Source organism: Urtica dioica, chromosome 7 (assembly GCF_054948205.1).
Source record: "Urtica dioica subsp. dioica isolate 48M chromosome 7, U.dioica_male_clone48M_v1_H2, whole genome shotgun sequence".
In the NCBI taxonomy this organism is placed as follows: Eukaryota; Viridiplantae; Streptophyta; class Magnoliopsida; order Rosales; family Urticaceae; genus Urtica; species Urtica dioica.
The window spans coordinates 34,717,423-34,740,747 of record NC_142762.1 but is presented as its reverse complement, the minus strand read 5'-3'; the positions used below and the strand labels follow the sequence as shown (position 1 = coordinate 34,740,747).

General features: G+C 38.6%; 2 protein-coding genes across 3 annotated transcripts; both read right to left on the bottom strand.

Moving 5' to 3' along the window:
• Positions 1-6,487: 6,487 nt before the first annotated feature.
• Positions 6,488-8,788, bottom strand: LOC149391042 (uncharacterized). The gene is made up of 3 exons (XM_089619916.1): positions 8,776-8,788; positions 8,215-8,236; positions 6,488-7,726 (listed from the first exon to the last, which is right to left on the bottom strand). Exons 1-3 carry the CDS (start codon positions 8,786-8,788, stop codon positions 6,880-6,882), a joined length of 882 nt encoding a protein of 293 aa, XP_089476042.1. The 3' UTR covers positions 6,488-6,879.
• Positions 8,789-12,442: 3,654 nt separating this feature from the next.
• On the bottom strand, positions 12,443-21,382 carry LOC149391041 (mitogen-activated protein kinase kinase kinase 1-like). Of its 2 annotated transcripts, XR_016300009.1 has the most exons (10): positions 19,734-21,382; positions 19,252-19,336; positions 19,034-19,096; positions 18,683-18,840; positions 17,786-17,858; positions 17,618-17,677; positions 16,960-17,070; positions 16,560-16,821; positions 16,463-16,474; positions 12,443-12,647 (listed from the first exon to the last, which is right to left on the bottom strand). XR_016300009.1 is itself a non-coding variant. In XM_089618653.1 (9 exons), the coding sequence occupies exons 1-8, from the start codon at positions 20,756-20,758 to the stop codon at positions 16,603-16,605; spliced, it is 1,794 nt and encodes a 597-aa protein (XP_089474779.1). In that variant the 5' UTR covers positions 20,759-21,378; the 3' UTR covers positions 16,076-16,474; positions 16,560-16,602. The 2 variants fall into 2 exon arrangements, 1 of the variants encoding a protein (XP_089474779.1); XM_089618653.1 differs by lacking the exon at positions 12,443-12,647 and having other exon boundaries at positions 16,076-16,474; positions 19,734-21,378.
• Between the last annotated feature and the right edge of the window lie 1,943 nt (positions 21,383-23,325).

The window sequence follows — 23,325 nt, the reverse complement described above, 5'->3', positions numbered from 1 at the left end:
CAGCTGCGAGTTGAGCGAGCTTCGAACTGCGAGCTGCGAGCCTTGTTTCGTTTTATTAAAACTAGTTGGTTGTTACCTTTACACGTGTTCCTTTATTATCTGCTATTAGTTAGCCTGTTAGTTACGTTACCTATTCTTTAGGTATGTTTAGCTCCGATAGCTTGGTTGTTAAGCTATCGGAATAATAGGCTATTGTTATGATATTTTAGTTATTTTATTCGTCATTTCCCTGTATAAAAGACTCATTCGAGTATCTGAAATAATATCGAGTATTCCCTCATAAAACACTAGCCTAAATTCTATATGGTATCAGAGCAGTGTTAACCTCGATCCAGAAAATGACTAAATATGGTCAATCACACGCCCTAGCTTCCTCATCCGAAACCCCTTCCCTAAACACCTCCATGGCCGATCAAAACCCTCACACCATCACCAGTCACAAGCTCAATGGCCAAAACTACCTTCAATGGTCTCAGTCTGTCCAAATGTTCATCTGTGGTCGCAGCAAAGACGATCACCTCACCGGAGAAGCCAAAGCCCCGAAGAAAGATGATCCAAAATTCAAAATTTGGAAGGCTGAGAATAGCATGGTCATGTCATGGCTTGTTAATTCTATGATGCCTGAGATAGGTGAAAATTTCTTGCTTTACTCTACTGCATCTGAAATTTGGGAAGCTGCTCGTATCACCTTTTCAGATTCAGAAAACACATCGGAGCTATTTGAGACAGAAAACCTTCTTCATGACTCAAAACAGGGAGATGCTTCTGTTACTCAATATTATAGCACACTGACAAGATTATGGCAAAGAATCGATGTATATGATCAACACAGGTGGAACTGCCCTGAAGACTCTCTGCTCTATGCAAAGATCTTGGAAACCAAGCGTGTATTCAAGCTCTTATCAGGTCTCACCAAGGAGCTAGACGAGGTCAGAGGGAGAATCTTGAGTATCAAGCCACTGCCAACACTTCGTGAAGCATTTTCAATGGTCAGACATGAAGAAAGCCGTAGAAAGCTCATGATGACTGCACTCCAATCCTCTCCAAGTCCTCATGATGTCTCTGCCTTGATAGCTCACGAAGAGTCTCATGCCCTGGCTGCTAAGGCACCCTACAACAAGACCAAGAAAGGAAGACCCTACTGTGAGCACTGCAAGAAGCCAGGACACACACGTGAGACATGCTGGGAGATTCATGGAAAACCTGCAAACTGGATGCCTTCAAGGTACTCAAGAGACCAGGAGACACACACACTTCAGCACTCCTATGAGACATCACCTGATCGATCCTTAATCAACATCACAGATGAATCAAATCAAGGTAACATTAGTCCTGAAATACCTGCAAATAGTACAATTGACAGTGAAACAGGTCTTGATCTTCCCATTGCCTTGAGAAAGCCATCACGAGCATGTGGTCCATACCAGATCGAAGACTTCATCTACTATGGGAATCTCTCCAGCAAGTATCAAGCCTTCCTGACTCAACTGGATCAAGTCACCACACCAAATACAATTCAGGAAGCAATGTCAATCCCTGAATGGAGAAAAGTTGTAATGGAGGAGATAGAAGCCCTAGAGAAAAACAAGACCTGGAGCATTGAGGAACTGCCAAGAGGAAAGAGAACAGTGGGGTGCCGATGGCTGTTCACAGTCAAATACAAGTCAGATGGCTCAATTGAAAGGTACAAAGCTCGACTTGTAGCCAAGGGATATACTCAGTCCTATGGAATTGACTACCAAGAGACATTTACACCTGTGGCTAAACTAAATACAATCAGGGTCATTATGTCCATTGCATCAAACTTGGATTGGCCATTGTACCAGTTAGATGTCAAAAATGCCTTCCTTAATGGCACACTTGAGGAAGAAGTGTTCATGGACTTGCCCCCAGGATTTGAAGGTGATCATGAAAGCAAGGTCTGTCACCTCCACAAGTCCATCTATGGACTCAAACAGAGTCCACGAGCCTGGTTTGGGCGCTTCACAAGAGTCCTCAAGAGCTGCCAGTTCAGCCAAAGCCATGCAGATCACACCTTGTTCACCAAGCATTCAGCTCAGGGAAAATGTACCATCCTCAGTGTTTATGTGGATGATATAATCCTCACAGGTGATGATGAAGAATAAATCATGAAGGTCAAACGTGTTCTGGCTACTGAGTTTGAAGTCAAAGATCTTGGAGAGTTGAGGTATTTCCTTGGCATGGAAGTAGCAAGGTCCAAGATTGGAATCTCAGTGTCTCAGAGGAAGTACACATTGGATCTGCTCAAAGACACAGGTATGCTGGGGTGCAAACCTGTTGAGACTCCAATGGATTCAACTGTGAAGCTACTGAAGAGCAGCACTGAGAATAGAGCGGATAAGGGTCAATACCAAAGACTTGTTGGGAAGCTTATCTATCTGGCTCACACAAGACCAGATATAAGTTTCTCAGTAAGCATGGTAAGCCGCTTCATGAATGACCCATCAGAGATTCACATGGAAGCTGTAATGAGAATCCTCAGATACCTCAAGTCCATACCAGGAATGGGATTGATGTTCAAGAAACAATCAAGCCGTGAGATTGAAGTCTTCAGCGATGCAGACTGGGCAGGCTCAAAGACTGACTCCAGATCAACCTCAGGCATGTGCTCATTTGTCTGGGGAAACCTGGTCACTTGGAGGAGCAAGAAGCAGTCAGTTGTAGCCAGAAGTAGTGCTGAGTCAGAGCTGAGATCTTTAGCTCATGGAGTGTGTGAAGGAATGTGGCTAAAGAAGCTGCTCGAGGACTTGAAGATCAAGATAGATGGCCCAGTGAAGATATTGTGCGACAACAAGTCAGCAATAAGTATGGCTAAAGACCCTGTTCAGCATGACAAAACAAAACATGTCGAAATTGATCGCCATTTTCTGAGTGAGAAGATTGAAGAAAAGGTGATCTCCCTGCTATATGTGAGTTCTGCAGATCAAGCTGCTGACATATTTACCAAGCCATTGCCACGACAACCCTTCACCAACAATTGTTCCAAGCTCGCCTTGTTTGACATCCACCAACGAGCTTGAGGGGGAGTGTAGAATTCCGGGTAAAGACTAACTTCAGCATACAAAGCAGTACAAGCTAGCGAGCTGGAGCGAGCTGAGGAGTTGAGCGAGCTGGAGCAAAGCTCGCTGAGGAGTTGAGCGATCTGCGATCTTCGAGTTGAGCGAGCTTCGAGTTGAGCGAGCTTCGAACAGCTGCGAGTTGAGCGAGCTTCGAACTGCGAGCTGCGAGCCTTGTTTCGTTTTATTAAAACTAGTTGGTTGTTACCTTTACACGTGTTCCTTTATTATCTGCTATTAGTTAGCCTGTTAGTTACGTTACCTATTCTTTAGGTATGTTTAGCTCCGATAGCTTGGCTGTTAAGCTATCGGAATAATAGGCTGTTGTTATGGTATTTTAGTTATTTTATTCGTCATTTCCCTGTATAAAAGACTCATTCGAGTATCTGAAATAATATCGAGTATTCCCTCATAAAACACTAGCCTAAATTATATATAAACAAAATTATATACTCTAAAAAAGTGTAGGTAATCGATATTTTATAGGATTAAAACTTTATAATCAATATTTAGGAAATTAAGTTTTGAAAGTGGATATGTAATTTATGTAAAACAAGGCTTGGTATGAGCAAACTTCAGAATGAAGTCATACAAATAACTTTGGGCTTAACATAGCTTAGCTTCTAGCCCACTAATTTTTGCATGCATTTTATTTGTAGAACTTCCACAGATAACTCTATTGAAGATGATAATTCTTTGAGTACCTCGAATTTTTAAACATTCTATAAATACGTCGTTTTATTTTATTTTCAGATTATTTTGTCGATATTTTTTTTTATGTAAATGTAAAAACTATAAAAATTGAAATGAATCTGTAAGAATTAAAAAAAAAATAGATAAGTATGATAAAACTATCGTAAACAAGATGATAATAATTGTAAAAATGAGGTATTTTCATAATAAAATAAGGTGTTTTCAGAATAAGAATGAGAAGTGAAGTGTTCCAAAAAAAATATATAATAATAAGACGTCTCAGATAATTTCCATTTATTTCATCAAACTTGAACTACTTATGAAGTTAATTTGTGTTTTATCTGATATCTTCAATTTCCATTTATTTCATCAAACTTGAACTACTTATGAAGTTAATTTGTGTTTTATCTGATATCTTATTTGGTCTAGTGGTAATTCCAAAGTGGAGATTTTGGGTTCAATCTCCACCGACAACAAATACCTTTTATAAAAAAAATGTGTTTTATGGATAATTTTAACCCGTTAGAAAAATAAATAATAAATCTAAATATTATAAAATCATATCTTTCAAAATACGAAGTTCCGTCTAAATTATTGGCATGAACGGATAAATCGTAAAAATTTATTTATACGATATGGAGTTTCGATCTGCCACAAAATTGGCACCACAATTTCTCTCAAGAGTGCTTGAATAGAGTAATTCAAACTCACTCGCCACATTAAACTACGGTTAGTATGCAGCTTTAATGGGCATTAAATGTAATATACATTCCTATATATGGTCGATAATGTCAACCATAATAAGATCGATAGGCGCAACCGGAGTAATTTTAGCACTTCTACAAGATCAAACTCTAAACATCTTACCATACATTGGTAATAGTTTGTTCGACCTAAAACCGAAAGTCGGTGAACAATCCGTGGTCAACTGTATTCGGGAAATCGTTCTCAGTTAGTTCCCAAGTATCTGAAAATGTATGTTATTTTACATGGATCGTTTCCTCTTATGTATTTGTGATCCTGAGATCATGATCGTTTAGCAAACAGAAACCATCATATCCCCATTTCCTATAGAATAGCACCTAAAATGTAATGGAGCAAAGTCGCAAAATCGAGCACCCACATCGCAAAAATCTCGTATCTCCTCTCTGGTTATTTTACTTTACCTCAAATGAAGCCCAGAATGTACTGAGCCTGTAAGAAAATAATACTAGAAATATATAAGAAAATAACCCATGTCAAAGTATATTTAGAAGTAATATTATACAATGTTTTTGTATTGTATTCTATTCAATTCATTACACAATTTTTAGTGATAATCTTTAATATTTTCCACTTGTGGGTAATTTTCCTACAACTGCTCCAACGAAAAAGGAGAACCCATAAAATAAAATAAAAAAATAAAAAATAAAAACGACCTTACAAGCGCAAGGGTGTATCGAACTCATAATGGATTCTTGCCAAAACATGCTTAACAAAATAAAGACTATTTCTATTTCCTTGTATTCCGTGACTAAAAATCAAGAAAGTTATAACCTTTATATTTTTCCTTCTTATGTAGTTCGGAGAGAGAACATTATCTTCAAGAGAGAAAAATTTATCTTGTTTATAAGGAATAAGAATCAAAGATAGACTCAAAGAAACGGCCTCTTCTAGAACATCACAACAAATCAATGGGAAATGAGAGAGAAGAGAGGAGAGAAGATAAGGGAAACAAAGAGAGACCCAACATCAAGAAGGAAGTCTTGATCAGTGTCTACATCAAAGGAGATCATAAAGCTCGAGAGAGTAACAAGGCAAGGTCAAAAATCACCCCAAAAATGGGTCAAGATGTGAAGATGCAAGGCTATGATCGCCGTGCTCGGCTTCTCGCCTATGCTCAAGAGCTGCGCCAAAACACGGTTTCCGTGCCAAAACCCAAGGCAAGTATTTTTTTTTTCAGTCTTAGCCAAGTGAGCTATGTTCAGGGTATTGAGTTCTTTCTACTCCGCAGGAAAATCCTAAGAACACCGAGGATCCCAAATTCGGGGTCAAGCGGATGAGTTCTGAGAATATGAAAACTCGGGTGAGAAGCAGAAAGAAGTACCTACGATTAGTGCCGGAAGTGGATATACATTGCAGGCCGAAATCTGTAGTTCTCGAGAAGAACACAAAGAAATTTGGAGGACGCCGTAATTTTCACTTCGCGGCAAGTCTGAATTCATTACATACGCTAATTTTAAATATTGTTTTACGTATTTTCAGTCCTTTTGTTTTAGTCGTCCGTTTTGGGCATGTGGTTGTATTATATTAATTAGCTGATTTTGCAGGGATTACTAAGAAGGGTTCTAAAAGGATTCTGCAGAGATTAAGATATACGTTTCAGCCTTTAGAGAAACGAGAACCAAATTTTTTGTGGGATAATGGTTTTGGAAGTTTTGGTATAAAGATGTAGATTTGCTTGAACGAGTTATATGCTTTTGACCCAATTTGTACTCTACTATTTGTTTACATTTGTCTGAAAGAGAGAGCATCCACGTGGCTCTGAAGCTCATACAAATAGGGAGCAATTGTACGGTCTGTATGTTGTAAGTTTTAGAACCGGAAACTAGGAAACACAAAGGCCTTCTTCATTATGGTTCAAGTTCAACCATATCTCATGTGATCATTGAAATGAAAGGACCCAAACAAATAGAGTGAAGGTAAATAAAAAATGAAATGAAATCTAAAGAAAAATATACAGGCACTGAGATAAGATCATAAAAAAAATCCACAGGGTGAGCTTTTAACAAGTGATATTCCGAGACGTACTCGACGACAAAAATAGATGAGAATAATCCACTGAATCCTCAACGCCACATAAAGAGAGAAAAGAAACATCAAAAAATTCAAATTGTTCGCCAAAGACAGCTTCATGTTCCGTATAAATTACCACATCAAAACAGAGTCCAAAAACCCATAAATTATAAAGATGCCTCTCTCTATATATTCATTCCATTTCCTACAACCTAACAAACCAGACATCAATCACCAATCTCCTAGAAATAAATAAAAAGCTGGTTGTCGTTGCAAGCAATTCACAAGTTAATTACCTTTTTTTTGTTCTTTCCGGGGTCGCTCGTATCTCATCTCATCGTAGCCTCCCTCGCCTCATCGAAAACACATTACTCCTCCGTAGACTGCGCCCAGAAACGCCTCCAATAAAGCTCGACAACCCGAACCGCCGCGGGAGAACATTGTTCCCGCCAAACCTCCGAAAATCAAACGTCCCGAAATCGAAACCCTCGAATCCACCGTCGCCCTCAACGTCGGAATCTAAGTCGTCGCTGCTGTAGAAATCATCATCGTCCCCGCTCCCGCCGTGCATGTCATTCGGCTCCAAGACATAGTCGCCGAGCACGACCGCGCCGGGGGTCGAGGACACGATGGTGCTTATCACGTCTCGCCTCTCGCGGTCGACCTCGAGGCGCTTCCACTTCTCCTCGAGGACGGGATCCACCGCGCGAGGCCGCGCCAGAGGGTGTTTCCCCTTCACGTGCCTCCTCAGCTCTCTGTAGCTCCCGGAGAATTTGCAGCCCTCTTGCATGCAAGAGCGCTTCTTTCCGTTCAGGTACTTCCTGGCGGGGTCCACCACGGTCCAGCCCTTCACTTGGCCGCGGCACAGAGGGCACATGAGCTCCGAGACCCCAAAGTCGTTCTCGTTGGCGATCTTTGTGTATGCCTTCTTGTATTGGTCGAGGCAGTTCGAGTATCGGCGGCTCGTGGCGCACATGTAGGGCCGGCAGCCCTTTTCGTAGGACGAGCAGAGGAGGAGCACCGCGTTGTGAGGGAACTCCATGCACACCGAGCAGTTCGCGTCTTCCCATTCTTTCTTCTCCGTTCTCGGCTTTTCGTCGCCGTTGCTACTTTTATTACTCTTCTTCTTCTTCTTCTTTGTCCCGGCCGCGTTCTTGTGGGGTGATAAACTCTTGGGTGTTCTGGATAATTTCGAGGCCGGTTTGCCTCGCAACTTGTTATCTTTTGCCATCTAAAGGATACGACAGAGAGACAGCGATAGATTGAATAGTTGTACTATACGTATATTATTGTACATCAGCTTGCTGATTGATCTAGACAGAAAAATTCTGGCTGCCCATGAAATTGCCTTACTTAAGTTATCTTTGGTCATCTAGAGAGAGAGAGAGAGATTGGGGTAAACCGAGGTCGAGGGACAGTCAAACTAATTTCACTAAACATAGTAATCAAATGCTTATATCACTGAAAATCAACATGCTGAGTGCTCTAGATTGTCTAACTTGAGAGGCTAATTCGATTTCACTTAAGTACAACACAGTACATATTCGTTATTCTGGTAGAACTTATACACTCGGTGACTAACAGAAACAGCACTACAAATTAACTAGACCATACCAAAACCTAAGCGAATTTCCAGGCTCAAGACACAATAAGCATTTTCCAAACCTACCTAGCTTTTTGCAATTCCAAGGCTTTGGGATGGATTCAAAGTTCAAACGCCAATCCGGAGCCAATAAAAAAAAAATAAGAATAAAAATTAAGATCAAGAGCGCGTCTGAAGCATCCAGATTTCAGAAAACACAATAAAAGCTTATCCAATAACTATTTGAGAGCCAAATGAAGAGAGGACGAAAACGCGATCATTTTAGAGTACCACAGCAACAACAACAACAACAACAACAACAAAAAAGACCAACCCTAAAGATGGATTAGGAAAAAAAAAACGAAAACATTCTCGAAAGTAGAAAACCTGAATCGATACAACCGTAACCAATCGAAAATTCTAGAAATTTGAAAACGCAGAGCAGAGGAAAGAGACGGTACCAGAAACAATGGCGGCGAAGATTCCGGAGACGAGAGACAGAGCGTCTCTCTCTCTCGTTAGTGTAAAATGTATAGTGTATCCCGATCCCCACTGCGTAGGTTTGCGTGCTCGACTAAACCGGTCCCTCTAAATCCGCTTATTTTTACAAATACACCCTCGGATTTTCATTTTATTTATTTATTTAACCGCTTAGGGTCATTTTTAGGGAGGTTCTTGGTAAATAAAACAATCTTCTGCTCAAAAATATAATTAATAATAAATATATAAGTAAATAAACAAAAAATTAGCAAAGAAACATTTTTAATTGAGATTTTCGGCAATAAATACACGTTTTAACAAAGAAACAATAACATCTAAAATACCTAGACATCATATTCATTTTCAACAACAACACATCTAAGTCATTGACATCTACATGCGCACATTTTTCCTTTTAATTAGACCACAAATAACTCGTCCACTAGTAAATATACACAAGTCACACAATACCAAACCTTGAACAATACATATATTACTGATATGAAGGCATCATAACAAGATATACACATCAAGCTATTTAAAACTCGAACTCTCAAATCTCATTTGAAAATTTCTAGGGTTTAAGGCAAAAATCTAGGATTATGAATAAGCTATACACGAATATTAACAACTATTAACAATACATGAATCTTTATCCCAGAGGAAGATGACTAACACAAAATCTATGTTTTTCAAAAATCGAACCCAAAATCCTAGATTTATCTTTCCATTTTGTGTAAATCTTTGTCGGAAATTAGTAAATACTAGTTAAAATAGCAAGAACATCTACATTTGCATACCAGATATATTTGTTGCTGCCGAAATCGTTCGTCGGAGATGTTGGATAGGTTTTCGTCGGGGAAAAGACCAGAGGTCCTTTTTTTTAGAACTTTTTTTTATTAACCGAGAGATAATGGAGGTGAGCGGTTATGAATGTGATTTAATTACCCCGATTCTCGGAAATCATGATTTCCCTAGATTTTTTTTTTAATATTAATCAGGAAATGGCGAATGGATGGGAAAATTATTTGGGAATTTTAGTAAACTAGGACGGGTAATTAATTCATGCTGGCTATTTACTTAATATTTACAAAATATTGGCTATTTTGCAATTTCTAAGGTTTGAGTTGGCTATTTTGCTAAATTACCCATAAATAAAAACTATCCATACGGTTGTGAAAGGCTTGTTTCGGTCCAATATTGGTAAAAAAAAATAAAATAAAAAATAAAAAAATAAAAAAAATCATACCACATTGGTCTAAACGGTCTAATGAAGTTATCAGACCAAACTAAATGAGAGAAATAATTAGACCAAGTTAAACCGATTATCCGATTTAGACCGTCTTAAACAATTTATATTGTTTAAGGTCAGACAGTTTTAGGCCGTTAGACTATTTTAATCCGGATTGATTGAGATCAAACGTTTTACACTTATTTATATTGTTTTTATCTTAAATCGGTCTGATCCAACTTTAGACAATGTTAGAGAACTTTAGACCGGATGGTTGGAGGCCGTAATTGTTTAATCATATATTTTCTTAGATGATAACTGGTTTACTTTGGTTTAGAGTGCAGTTTTAAATTTTAGTACAGGAACGAACCACTTATAGTTACAAATCAGACCGGACCAGTAAAATTTTAAAGGTTTGAAACCGGATTATTTGTCTAAAAACTAATGTTTTGATCCAATATACGGTTTCACCGATTTTTTAGTTTTTTTGGTGATGTCCTACTTCTTCATAATACGCATTGTCTTTGTTGGACGCTGTCAAAGTGTACAACTGGACGTTTACAATTTGTTTTATGACTTATTCAAATCTGCCTTACCTGTATCATAATTTTAGGAAAAAAATAGCTAAGTCAATCAGTCTATACTTATTGTTGTGTATATCTGATGAGTAAAATACGCAGTTCAAATTTATTTCCTACTTTATAGTCAATTAGTTTTTTATTCTGTTGCATATGTAATCAGCCTATTTAAAGGCAATCACATTAATAAGAAATTATCACTTTACATCTTCTCTCTCACGCTCATAAAGTCTCCTGCTATAAAATTAATATGGTATCAGAGCAGTGATCTCTTATCTGCGTTTTTTTTTCTTCTAGCAGCGATTCCACCTGCTTCTTTTGCTTTCTTCTATTTATCAATAAGTCTGCCAGTAACTGTGTGTATTTGTAAAACAAAACCTGCGTTTTTGTGTTACTCATCTTTTTTTTTCAATGTCTCTGTCTCAGGATGCAAATATGGCCTCCTTGTATTCGATTCACCACTCGGACAGTCCATCCACTGTGCTCGTGACTCCCCTCTTGACGGGAGATAACTATGGTTCATGGAGTCGAGCCATAACCTTGGCCCTTCGTGCCAAAAATAAGCTTGGTTTTGTGGATGGCTCTCTTTCCGTTCCGGAGGAGGAAGATGAAATCCTCAACTGGCAGCGCTGCAATGATCTCGTTAGCAGCTGGATCCTCAATTCAGTGATGCTGGAAATTCGTCCGAGTATTCTATATGCCGAAACGGCGGCACAGGTTTGGAACGACCTCAAAGATCGGTTCACTCAGTCAAATGCCCCCAAGATCTATCAGCTGAAACAATCAATTTCTGCTCACAAACGAGAGGGTATGTCTGTCTCGTCTTATTATACTCAATTGAAATCTCTCTGGGATGAACTCGGGTCAATTGTCTCTGTCCCTGCCTGCATCTGTGGGAATGCGAAATCCCTCATCGAGCAACAACAACAAGACTGTGCAATGGAATTCCTCCAAGGTCTCCATGATAATTTCACGGTTGTTCGAAGTCAGATCCTCATGATGGAGCCATTTCCTTCAATCCAGCGCATCTACAATCTCGTGCACCAAGAAGAAAAACAGCAAGAGATTAATGTGCGTACAACACCTTCCATCGATTCTGCAGCATTGAATGCATCAAGGGCCCCGGGACGAAACTTTGGAAAAAGGCAGCGTCCGTATTGTGAGCACTGCAACAAGCACGGGCACACGCTAGCCACATGCTTTCAGATTCATGGCTTTCCCGACAAAAGAACCACGAAACAAGCTTCCACTAATTATGTTGGAGAATCTGCCTCCACTCATACCGCTGGAAATTTGACTACCGAGCAATACAACAAACTTCTAGCCCTCCTTGCAACTGAAAACACTACTGATCCCTCGGTTAATCTTGCAGGTAGTGTACTCTCTTATTCTCCACCTATCTGGATTATAGATTTTGGTGCGTCTAATCACATAAGTTCATCATTATCATACTTCTCTTCTTATGTTGCTATTGACACCAAAATTTCTGTTCAATTACCCGATGGATCTTACGTACATGTCACTCATATTGGGACGGTCATTCATTCCCTAAATCTGATTCTAACAAATGTCTTTTTCATTCCGTCGTTCAAATTTAATTTGTTATCTGTATCACAATTAACTAAATCATCTAATTGTGAAATCATTTTCTCTGCTTCTGGTTGTTTATTTCAGGACCAAACAACGAAGACGACGATTGGTCGGGGTAGAACTCACAATGGACTTTATCATTTCGATGCTCGTTTTATTTCAAATTCCGCTTTTCATTCTCAGATTTGTAATAAGTTCGATTTATGGCATTCGCGCCTCGGACATCCTTCTGATTCTCGTTTTAATTTTCTAGTTAAGAATAATGCAAGTATTGTCGCAAATAAGAATTTTCTTTGTGATGTATGCCCTCGTGCAAAACAGTCACGTCTTTCGTTTCCTAATAGTACATCCATTTCTTCTCATTGTTTCGAATTAATTCATGTTGATATTTTGGGCCCCTTTTCAATATCATCCAAAAATGGCTCACGATATTTTTTAACAATTGTCGACGATTTCTCAAGATGTACATGGATATACTTGATGAAAAATAAATCTGAAACATTTTATATGTTAACTCATTTTTTCAATCAAATCAATCGGTCTTTCAATAAAAAGATCATAAAAATCAATCACGGTAATGGTGGTATGTTCTTACCACAACTTCAAACAATCAGGTCTGATAATGGAACCGAATTTCTCTCCAAACGACTTCAATCTTGGTTTCATGATAATGGAATCATTCATCAACGTAGTTGTGTCGCGACACCACAACAAAATGGTGTTGTCGAACGTAAACATCGTCATCTACTTGATGTCGCTTGCTCTTTACGCTTTCAAGCTAATTTACCCCTCTCTTTTTGGGGTGAATGTATTTTGACAGCCGCTTATCTCATTAATAAATTACCAACTCCATTGCTCCAATATAAATCTCCTCATGAGATTCTTCTTGGACACATTCCCTCGTATTCATCTCTTCGTGTTTTTGGATGCTTATGTTTTGCTAAAAATATGCATCCACAACATAAATTTGATTCTCGAGCTAAAGCCGGAATTTTTGTTGGGTATCCTTTTGGTCAAAAAGGATATCGAATCTATGATCCATCTACAAATAAAATCTATGTTTCACGAGATGTCATTTTTCATGAACATGTTTTTCCTTTTCAAGACTTATCACCCAGTTCATCTAACAACACACTTGTCATCACTCCACTTGATGATAATTGTGATGTATCTCCCTCTTCATACACGTCCTCAGATCCTACTACTCCTATTGTTGATCAACCAATTCCTCATCTTGGAGAGTCTAGTATTTCTCCGAACATTAGTACTCGTCCTAATCGTTAACGTCATCCACCTCGTCACCTTAGTGATTATGTTTGCACTAATATATCAACACTGACAAATTTTCCCTTGGAAAATTATTTCTCTTTGTCACGTTTCTCTCTGTCTCATCGAGTGTTTCTTTCAAACCTCATTGACCATTCCGAACCACATTCTTATTCACATGCCATGAAATCTGATGCTTGGCGTGATGCTATGGCCAAAGAAATAAAGGCACTTGAATCGAATAACACGTGGTCTATATGCTCTCTTCCACCTAATAAAAATGCTATTGGGTGTAAATGGGTGTATAAAATCAAATATCGTGCTGATGGTAACATTGAAAGATACAAGGCACGTTTGGTGGCTAAAGGCTATACTCAAATTGAAGGTGTGGATTTTCATGATACTTTTGCTCCTGTAGCTAAACTCGTCACTGTTCGTCTTTTACTTTCTATTGCATCCATTAAAAATTGGTCTCTTCACCAACTTGACGTGAATAATGTTTTTCTTTAAGGAGATCTTGATGAAGAAGTATACATGAAATTGCCTCCTGGTTTTTCAAAATTCAACAAAGACAAAGTTTGTAAGCTAAATAAATCAATTTATGGCTTAAAACAAGTTTCTCGTCAATGGTTCTACAAATTTTCCTCTACCCTCATTCAACGAGGTTTTATCCAATCCATTTCAGACTACAGTCTATTCACTTACAATCGTGATGACATTTCAATTTTTGTTCTCGTTTATGTCGACGATATTATCATTACTGACAACAATGACAATATGATATCTAAGGTAAAAAAATTCCTTGCCAATTCATTTTCGATAAAAGACCTAGGACCTCTCCGATATTTTCTTGGAATTGAAGTTTCTCGGTCTAAACAAGGTATATTTCTTTGCCAACGAAAATATACACTCGATATCTTATCTGATTCCGGACAAATGGGTTCTCGTCCGTCCCCTTTTCCCATGGAACAAAACCTTAAATTACGGCCAACTGATGGAACACCTTTGCCTGATCCTACAGTTTATCGCCGTCTCGTAGGACGTCTTCTATATCTCACAGTCACACGTCTAGATATTCAATATTCTGTCAACACACTTAGTCAATTCATGCAAAATCCTTATTCTACTCATCTTGATGCAGCGCATCGTGTTCTTCGTTACTTAAAAGGATCTGTTGGTACTGGACTCTTCCTTTCTTCTAGGAGTTCACTTTCCTTATCTGGATACGCTGACTCTGACTGGGCTGGTTGTCCAACAACACGTCGTTCGACTACTGGGTATTTCACCATGTTAGGCTCTAGTCCAATCTCGTGGAAAACTAAGAAACAATCAACTGTTTCACACTCTTCTGCTGAAGCAGAATATCGCTCGCTCTCATCTCTCACTTCAGAATTACTTTGGTTGAGATATCTTCTTCGTGATCTTGGTATCTGTCATACTCAACCAATTCCCATATATTGCGACAATCAAGCGGCTATTCGCATTGCTCAAAATCCCGTCTTCCACGAACGAACTAAACATATCGAAATCGATTGTCATTTTGTTCGTGAGAAAATTCAAAAAGGTATAATTTGTACCTCATATCTACGTTCTTGCGACCAATTAGCAGATATCTTCACAAAACCCCTCGGCGCCGATAATTTTCGCAGACTACTTTGCAAGTTGGGTGTCATTGACCTCTCAATCCCAGCTCCAACTTGACGGGGGGTGTTGGACGTTGTCAAAGTGTACAACTGGACGTTTACAATTTGTTTTATGACTTATTCAAATCTGCCTTATATGTATCATAATTTTAGGAACAAAATAGCTAAGTCAATCAGTCTATACTTATTGTTGGGTATATCTGATGAGTAAAATACGCAGTTCAAATTTATTTCCTACTTTATAGTCAATTAGTTTTTTATTCTGTTGCATATGTAATCAGCCTATTAAAGGCAATCACATTATTAAGAAATTATCACTTTCCATCTTCTCTCTCACGCTCATAAAGTCTCTTGCTATAAAATTAATAGTCTTATACTTCTTCTACTTCTCCGATGGCCCATGTTCGCAGATTTCTTGTCGCAAAGTCTGGGACTCTTCTCTGCCCCAACATATCCAAACGAAATGCACTCTATCGATGTTGGAAGATCTTTTTCACCATGAGGGTCGTGACCCCTTGTTTCTTCATGAATTCTACCGAGTGACTCAGTTCCCCCACCATATCAGCATAAATTATCGCGATGATCAATTGTTCTCCATTTCACGTACAATAGTGTTAGTTTATCAAGCGAATGGATACATATCTGAGACCTATACTTGGCTCGATAGTTTTAAATCGTGAGAAACTATTGTTAGTTTTCATAGACGGTGTCAACCTCTTTGTGCGTAAATATGATTTTGACAAATAAAATATTGTAGTTTTCACTATTCGGCCCTCGTTCTCACATTACATATTTAATTTATAGAAAAATCAATGACAAATGGGATGATACAAACTATGACCATTTAAAACTTATTTGATCAAAATTCATTAACAGCTTTTAATTCTAAAATTATTATTATTTATTTACCTGTAAGTGAGGGCAGTAATGGTATCCTCAACGTTTTATCAAAAGATTTATAGGCATACAAATTAAGTTGAACAAGCTCGCTTTTTAATTTAGCCTAATTGATAATTTCACGCAAACTCCAAAGTGGAAGTCGCCTTAAATGTTCTTTTTAAACTCAGAACCTATCATTTCAATTATTCGTTATTTCCCAGGTCTATATAAAAGATAACCAAAGGAGTACTTTCAAAAGATGTACACCAATCCACAATGGCTTTCGGGGGGAGTGAAATCATATTTACATCCAAATAGGAACAACTTCCATAGGCGAATTCTTACAACAAATACTGCCCCAAACCTAATCCTAAAATATTTCACTCCACTAAGTAAATAGTAATTTAAGACACACTCTTAGTGATTTAAGACACCAAATCCTGGCAGATCAAAATCATACTTCTACAACAATGCTACATAATCAGAACAGGACATCAATCATAATAAGACCATTCAGGTTGCATTTCTATTGCCAAATTGGCAAATAGTACATGTTCCACACAAGCTCATTCTATTAAAGAACTTGAATTTCTTCTGTGGCCAAATCCAACTGGGTCCTCGGTGCTGAACCTACCCAATCTGATGATTTCAGCAATAAGAATGCCCTCAAACTTGTCATGCTGTTTCAAGGAACAAAGAAAGATATCAGCAAGTGAAAGCAGCAAAAGCAACAGCACGGATAGCGAACTACTTGTAAGATTTTACCTCACATCATAAATTTCCAAGTCTAAAAGCCCAAAAAAACCATTTATGACCGCAGTTCAAAGATAAAAGGAGATGCTAAGCCAGAACCCGACGTTGTTGGAAGCGGCCTCTTCACAAAAGGATCCTCTAAGAGCTGAGCCGCGGTGGGACGATCACCCGGTTGTACTTTTATGCAACGAATTATAAAATCTCTCGCGTCATTGGAGAGGGTTTCGGGGACAGTTGGCGGTTTACCCTTTCCGATCTGATACAGAGCTTGCATCTGTTGACGAAAAAAAGCGACAATGCTGAATTAATTAGAAAAAGGAAAATAGAATTTCCATATAAAAATGGTATTTATGAACTATTAATGTTTTTCTCCATAGAGATTAATATTGTTGACCAAGATGGGCACACATACCCATTCCATCTCGGAATATGGAATCTTCCGTGTAAGCATCTCCAACACGGTGCATCCAAGACTCCATATATCGGCCGGAAGCCCATACCCTTGGTTCGTCCGCTTCACAACCTGCAATGAAAAACTTGATACTCAGGATAATATACCACAAGCCCTGAAATACATCCATCCGCTTCCATTTATTCAAAACACGAGACACTTCCATGGACATGAGCATCCTAAGATATATATATATATATATATATATATATATATATATATATATATATATATATATATATATAATGCAACTTATTGTGAAAGACCTTTAATACTCCGTACGTTAATCTTGGGAAACAGCGCAACTCAATCACACTCTACCAAGAACTTTATCAGAATTCAGAAGGAAGAAGCAAAGGTAAATTAAAGTTTAAAAAAAAAAAATTAAAGAAAGAAGCGCCAAACTTCGGAGACAAATTATTCAAGATCGACAATTGGCGATCCCAAACCATGTCAGTTTTGAACAGTACCTACTTGGTGCTGTAATGGTTCATTAGTCTATAACAAGAAAGAGAACTTATTCGCCCTCTAGTTACTTTGATTATTATGAGTTAAATTAAAATCGTAATAGAAACAGCACGTTCAATGAGATAGAATATGGAAAGGAATAGGTAAAAACCTCAGGAGCCATCCAGCACGCAGTCCCCTTGCAAGATTTGACATCATTGAATTTTGTTGCCTGGAAAAAGTGTAACAATATTCCATCAGGTATTAGAACCATTCAAAACGAAACGAAACGAAACCAAAAGCATATAAAAAACCCATGGTGTAGGAAGGAAAAAAAAACCTTTGCCAATCCAAAATCTGCGAGCTTCACAGATCCATTTGCATCCACCAATATGTTGGCACATTTAATATCTCTTCAATAGAAAAGAAGAAAGTAATTAGTATTATAATTCTAATTATATTAGTTCTCTGCACCAGCATAAGTGATCATTGAGATACAAGCAAAGAAAAACACGGAAGGGTGCTTAATATCAGGATTTAACAAACAACAATGTCTGTACTTCGGACAAAGTATAAATACTGAAGTTGATTCTATTCCACGACCTTTTCCAAACTTCATTCTTGACCGAAAATCCATTTTAAATGAATTATATATACATATATTCCATGATCAGCACACCATACACCGCAGTTGATTTTAACCACAAAGTTTGGGATAGGGCGGTGAGGTTCATGTATGCCTAGGACACCAATACAGAATCACGAACGAAGAAAGGCATGCGAGAAAAGTGTTCTATACTTAGCTATGGGCGCAAGCCTAACGACAAATACTAGAGAGCGTTTTTTTTTTCTCGCAGAATAAATCCTGCACGCCTAAAGACTAAGCTCGAAGAGGCAACAATAGATCTATTAAGCTTTCAGGATTTGAACCTGTGACCTCTGCCTCGGTCACAGGCTCTCTTTTATTTATCACAAACAGAAAGAACTGGGGGTATTCTATCTAGAGAATGCAGTTTACCAAGAAAATTTCTTGTATATCTTGATTGATAAGGAGAAAAAAAAATACAGGAAATGCGATTTTAGTTTTATCAACAACTTATTAACACCCCTTTTTTCCCCTTTCTATTACGAGCAGACAAGCATAAACCTTATCAGGGGTAAAATAGGCATAGCCTAGTTAGAATAGATACTGCGGAAACCAGCATGCATACAGACATTTCTTCACATTTATTTTTACCTATGAACAATATTTTGGTCATGGAGATACTTCAAACCATTTAGAATCTGCCTCGTGTAGGAAGAAACCTGAGAGTCTCGAAGATTATATCTCTGATAAAGTTTTTGCAAGGAGCCCTTAGTTACCAGCTCTAGAAAAATATAGAGCTTTGAACTATCCTGCAAACATCATCACAAAGACAGCATCAGCAGAATTAAATGACCCGACATCATTGACTGACCTTATAGCTCAAAAGTCTTAAAAACATCCGATTATCACATCCTTAATAAGCCTAAGTTATACATATGTTAGCATAGTTGCAGTGGTATCAAGATTATATACAAAAATAACACAGGTATAGTGAGGCATTACCTTATCAGTGCCCAAGTATTGGACTATGTTTTCGTGTTCAAGCTGGCTTAGTAGAGCAATCTCCTGGAAGAAGAAAAAAAAAAAGGTTAAGACAGGGTATTAGAAGAAGCAGAAATCGCCTCTTAACAGTAAATAGCTGAACTCGGGAACAAATATCATAGGCATGAAAGATCAGTAACATAACACAATGTCAAAACATCAGCCACTCTCAGTCTTACCTGTTCAAGTTGATATATACTTTGCTTTCCCTGATCATCTTGATCAAGCAAGGAAACCTCCTTCACAGCAAAAAAGTATCCATCGCTGTAGGAAGGCGAAAATGAACATTAGGCTCAGATATGAAAGAAGTCGTTAATGAAAACACATAAAAGCCCTTCTGAAACTATCAAGATGCTATAACGGCAAAAAAAGTTTACTATGATCATATATTTCCTTTGGTTCTCAAACATTATTTCTTTTCAGGAAGAAACGAAAATTATATTATATCACGAAAGATATCACAGAGAGAAAGCAAAATTAAAGGAAAATGTCAGAACGAAAGGGGGTTGAAGACCATAATGAGGTCCAATACGAATCATTCAAGTGGGTGGTTAGTGTTGGTAATAAGGAAAGCATACAATAAATGCAAAACCATCAGAAAGACATGAATAACAGGGTTCAAACATATTAGAAAGAAAAAAATAGCATGTTTAGAACTTACTCGGCAATGCCTTCGTAAACCGACCCAAACGAGCCACGCCCCAGAAGCTCACCCTTTTGCCAATATGTGATGCTCCGTCTGAACCTCCCATTGGGGGAAATGTTGCACGGATCGGTAGTACTACTCGAAGAGTCGTCGTCGTTGGACGTGGTGAACGACCCCGTTTCCCAAACCGGAACCTGCTCAACAACCGTAAGCCTCGCCTGAGAAACCTCTTCCTTCTTCTGTTCGACTGCAAGACCCGCCTCCACTCCCTCTTCTTCGCCGGAAGAATCAGACGCCTCGAGGGCCGCTCGAGATGGACCCGCTTCGCCATCCGGCCCAAAGTCCTTGACGATATCCCAAGTCGAGCTCATCCGATCGATCTCCGGGAGCCTCATCCCAGGCGGCGGCTTCAGCAACGGAGGCCTCTCGCCTTTGATTCCGCCTCCTCTTCTGCTGCAAGCTCCGGCGAAAACGGCCGCCGCAGCGCCGTCGCTGACGGTGCGAGTCAAGCTCGACTCGGCCGGCGCAGCCTGAGTCGGCACGCTCGCGCCTCTCTCTTCAATTGCGAGGCCGCCGGTGACTTGTTCGCAGAGTTCGGCCACGGCCGCGACTTTCGTCTCTCTCTCCTCTCTGTTCCAGCTGTTGGGGCTGTCGAGCGGGTTGAGCTTCGACCGCGGAAGGAGGTCCGACGAGGAGCGAATCTTGCGGGCCTCCCACTCCCCCGGAGAGATCGCAAAGTCCTCTGCGCCGGAGAACCCCAGGCTCCGGATTATCAGGTCGATATCTCCCTCGGTCCCTTCCACGCGGAAGCTCGTCTTGTCGGTCAAGTCCAGCGACCGGGTGATCAGCGACGACGACGGAGAATCGATCGAGGACGACGACGTGGAGAAAGACAACGGAGGTGGCTCCGACCCGGCGGCCGTGTACTCGATGTGCTTGGCGGCGTTGCGGCGCTCGAGCCGAGGCTTCCTAGGGTTTTTCCTCGGATCCATGGACTTGCCTCGCTTGCCACTAGTGAAAAATCGAGGTATGTGCTGCATTGTGAGCCAACTCCATCTAAGTTATAACTCCCCGAGCTTCGATCGTGGCCAAAAACTCGCCGAACGAATCAAACGAAACAAATCTGCATCTGAGGATTACCGACACGGTTCCTTTTAACTTCGCCGAGAAAGAGAAGAACCGCCACGACCGGAACAAATATCAAACCAAGCAATCGCTGAAAAAGCGAGTCACAATTATTACCACCGACAAAACCCTCCACCGAGAAAATTCAGCTTTCAGCAGACCGTTTAGCAACGAAAATGAAGACGAACGCCCAAAACCTAACTAAGCGCGAAGATGAAGAGCAAATTTCAGACAATTCTTGCGAGTTCAACCATAAAGTTAGTTGAATAACCACGGCGACGAAGTTCCCGAATTTCACTCCAGAAGATAATTCGGGCAACTTTTCCGAGAAAATCGATCAGCGAGAAAGTGCAGACGAAATAGATTTCGATCAATGAAAAGTTGGGGATAAATATTTTTGTTTTAATGGAAAATTAAAAAAATGGGAAATATAATTGTGACCAATTGAGAGAGAGAGACTTTGGTGAGACTGGTAAACGCCGTCGGACGAAGCCGCGAGGAAGGCAAAAACGCGGTGCCACGTGGCGGCGACTTGAGACCACGCCACGAGTATGACTGGGCCTCCGGTGGGGTCTACCTTTGTGAATACTTTGCCAGCTCTGGTACACAAAGCTTAAATTGGAGTGTACTGCACTGGATTTGGTCACCTGAGGACTTGACCACATTGCTTACTGTGCGCTCGCCATCAGATCAGTTTTTATTTATCTCAATTAAGCTTTTCGTTTTGTAGCTTTTTGGCGCCAGCTGTACATATGGATTCACCGAGAGAGAGCAGTTTACGCGCTAATTTTGCTCATTTTAGTTTTGGCTTTTGACTATTTGTGTTTACTTTTGTGTCATATGATATCCACTGAATCTCGAACTAACTGCATATTGTCAATGGCAATATAAATGATGTTCATGAATGATATATCATTTACTTTTTCAACAGCGTATTTACCTATTTGTTTCTTTATAAATTCATTTATAATGTTACTTTCATTTATGTTGCGTCGGTATGGAGCTTAGAACCTCTTTTTGAGCAGATCTTCAGGTGTTCGTAAATGTAATTGAATTGTTTGTAATAGTAAGGGAAATTTCATTTTATAAGGTAAGTAACAATAATTCACTAATAAACTTCTTACTTACTCATTTTTAATGGATATTTATCAAGTTTTATTATTTTAATTAATATATATTATTTTAAGTTTTTTTTTTAATTCTCTCATTTCTCTCTCATCTCTACCTCTATACCTCTCTCGTTTCTTAGTCTCTACTCTTTCATCCGACGACTTCCGATGATCTCTAGAGACCGCAGACAAACGTAGAATCATTTTTATTTTTATAAAAATTGATACTTTATCGCGAACTCTATCATTGAAGAACATATTAAATTTCATAAAAAATAATCAGAATGCATAAAATTTAAGGACAACGGTGACAAACTTTTACACATCATAAAAAATAATATTATTCATTTTTTTTTCATCCACATCATTTAACTATAGCACTTTATATAAAAGCACTTCAATGGTGATAGCACCAAAAGTTGGCTAAATTTGATATGTTCTCATTCTTTACTCATTCGTCTGACAACCTCCGGTGATCTCTAAAGACAACTGACGAACTTGGAAGCATTTAAAAAATATTGATTGTTTTTATTACAATCTATCATTGTATAACATATCAAATTTCATAAGAAGTAATCAAAACTCATTGGATTTCAGGGCAACAACAATTCCTTTTAAGGCAACAACGACTCAAAAAAGAGTTTATGTGGCCTTGAATCTAATTTATTCCGATTAACCCCTCCTTGCTTCATCGAAATTCACAACTAATCTATATAAGGTGTTGAAAATATAGTTTAACTCTTCCTTCTCGAATAGCTATCTTAAATAAATTCATTGAATTATTATAAACAATTAAATTAACTAAAATTGATCAAAATTAGTTTAAGTTGGACTTTTTTATGAGTTTCATGTTGACAACTTTCTTAAATGATTAAATTAATTATCATAGTGGCTAAATTAATCAATATTGGGCTAATAAAAGAGTTAAAATAAAGGAATGGGAAAATTTCATAACTAACCTAAAACATACGTCATTTTTTATATTTCACTAGTAATCGTTTATTTTTCGGACAAAAATACCCTCATGTTCCAGAAGTTTAGTCAACAATTATTGAAATTTGATCACCAATTATTAAAATCTGGTCAACAACTATTGAAATCTGGTTAACTTTATTGAAATATAATTAACTGTTATTGAAATCTGGTTAAAAGTTATCGAAATTTGGTCAATAGTTATTGAAATATGTTCAACAACTATTGAAATCTGATTATCAGAAATCTTATTGACTATTATTAAATCTGATTAATTGTTATTGAAAATGATTAGTAATGAAAATTAGAAAGTTCAACGGGCTAATATTGAAAAAAATTACGAAAAAATGGTTAATTTCGACTATTTCCACTAGAGGATATGCTTGTTCTTCCCATTTTAT

Bases quoted from the DNA above. Each gene is read 5' to 3' on its own strand.
- LOC149391042 (XM_089619916.1), bottom strand. The intron at 7,727-8,214 runs GTAGGTTTGGAA...GAAATTATCCAG, and splicing joins TTGGAATTGCAAAAAGCTAG to AACACCCAAGAGTTTATCAC.
- LOC149391041 (XM_089618653.1), bottom strand. From the start codon at position 20,758: ATGCAGCACATACCTCGATTTTTCACTAGTGGCAAGCGAGGCAAGTCC. The intron at 17,678-17,785 runs GTTTTTTTTTCC...CACTTTTTCCAG, and splicing joins CAGATTTTGGATTGGCAAAG to GCAACAAAATTCAATGATGT. The intron at 16,822-16,959 runs GTATGTGTGCCC...TTTCGTCAACAG, and splicing joins CATATTCCGAGATGGAATGG to ATGCAAGCTCTGTATCAGAT.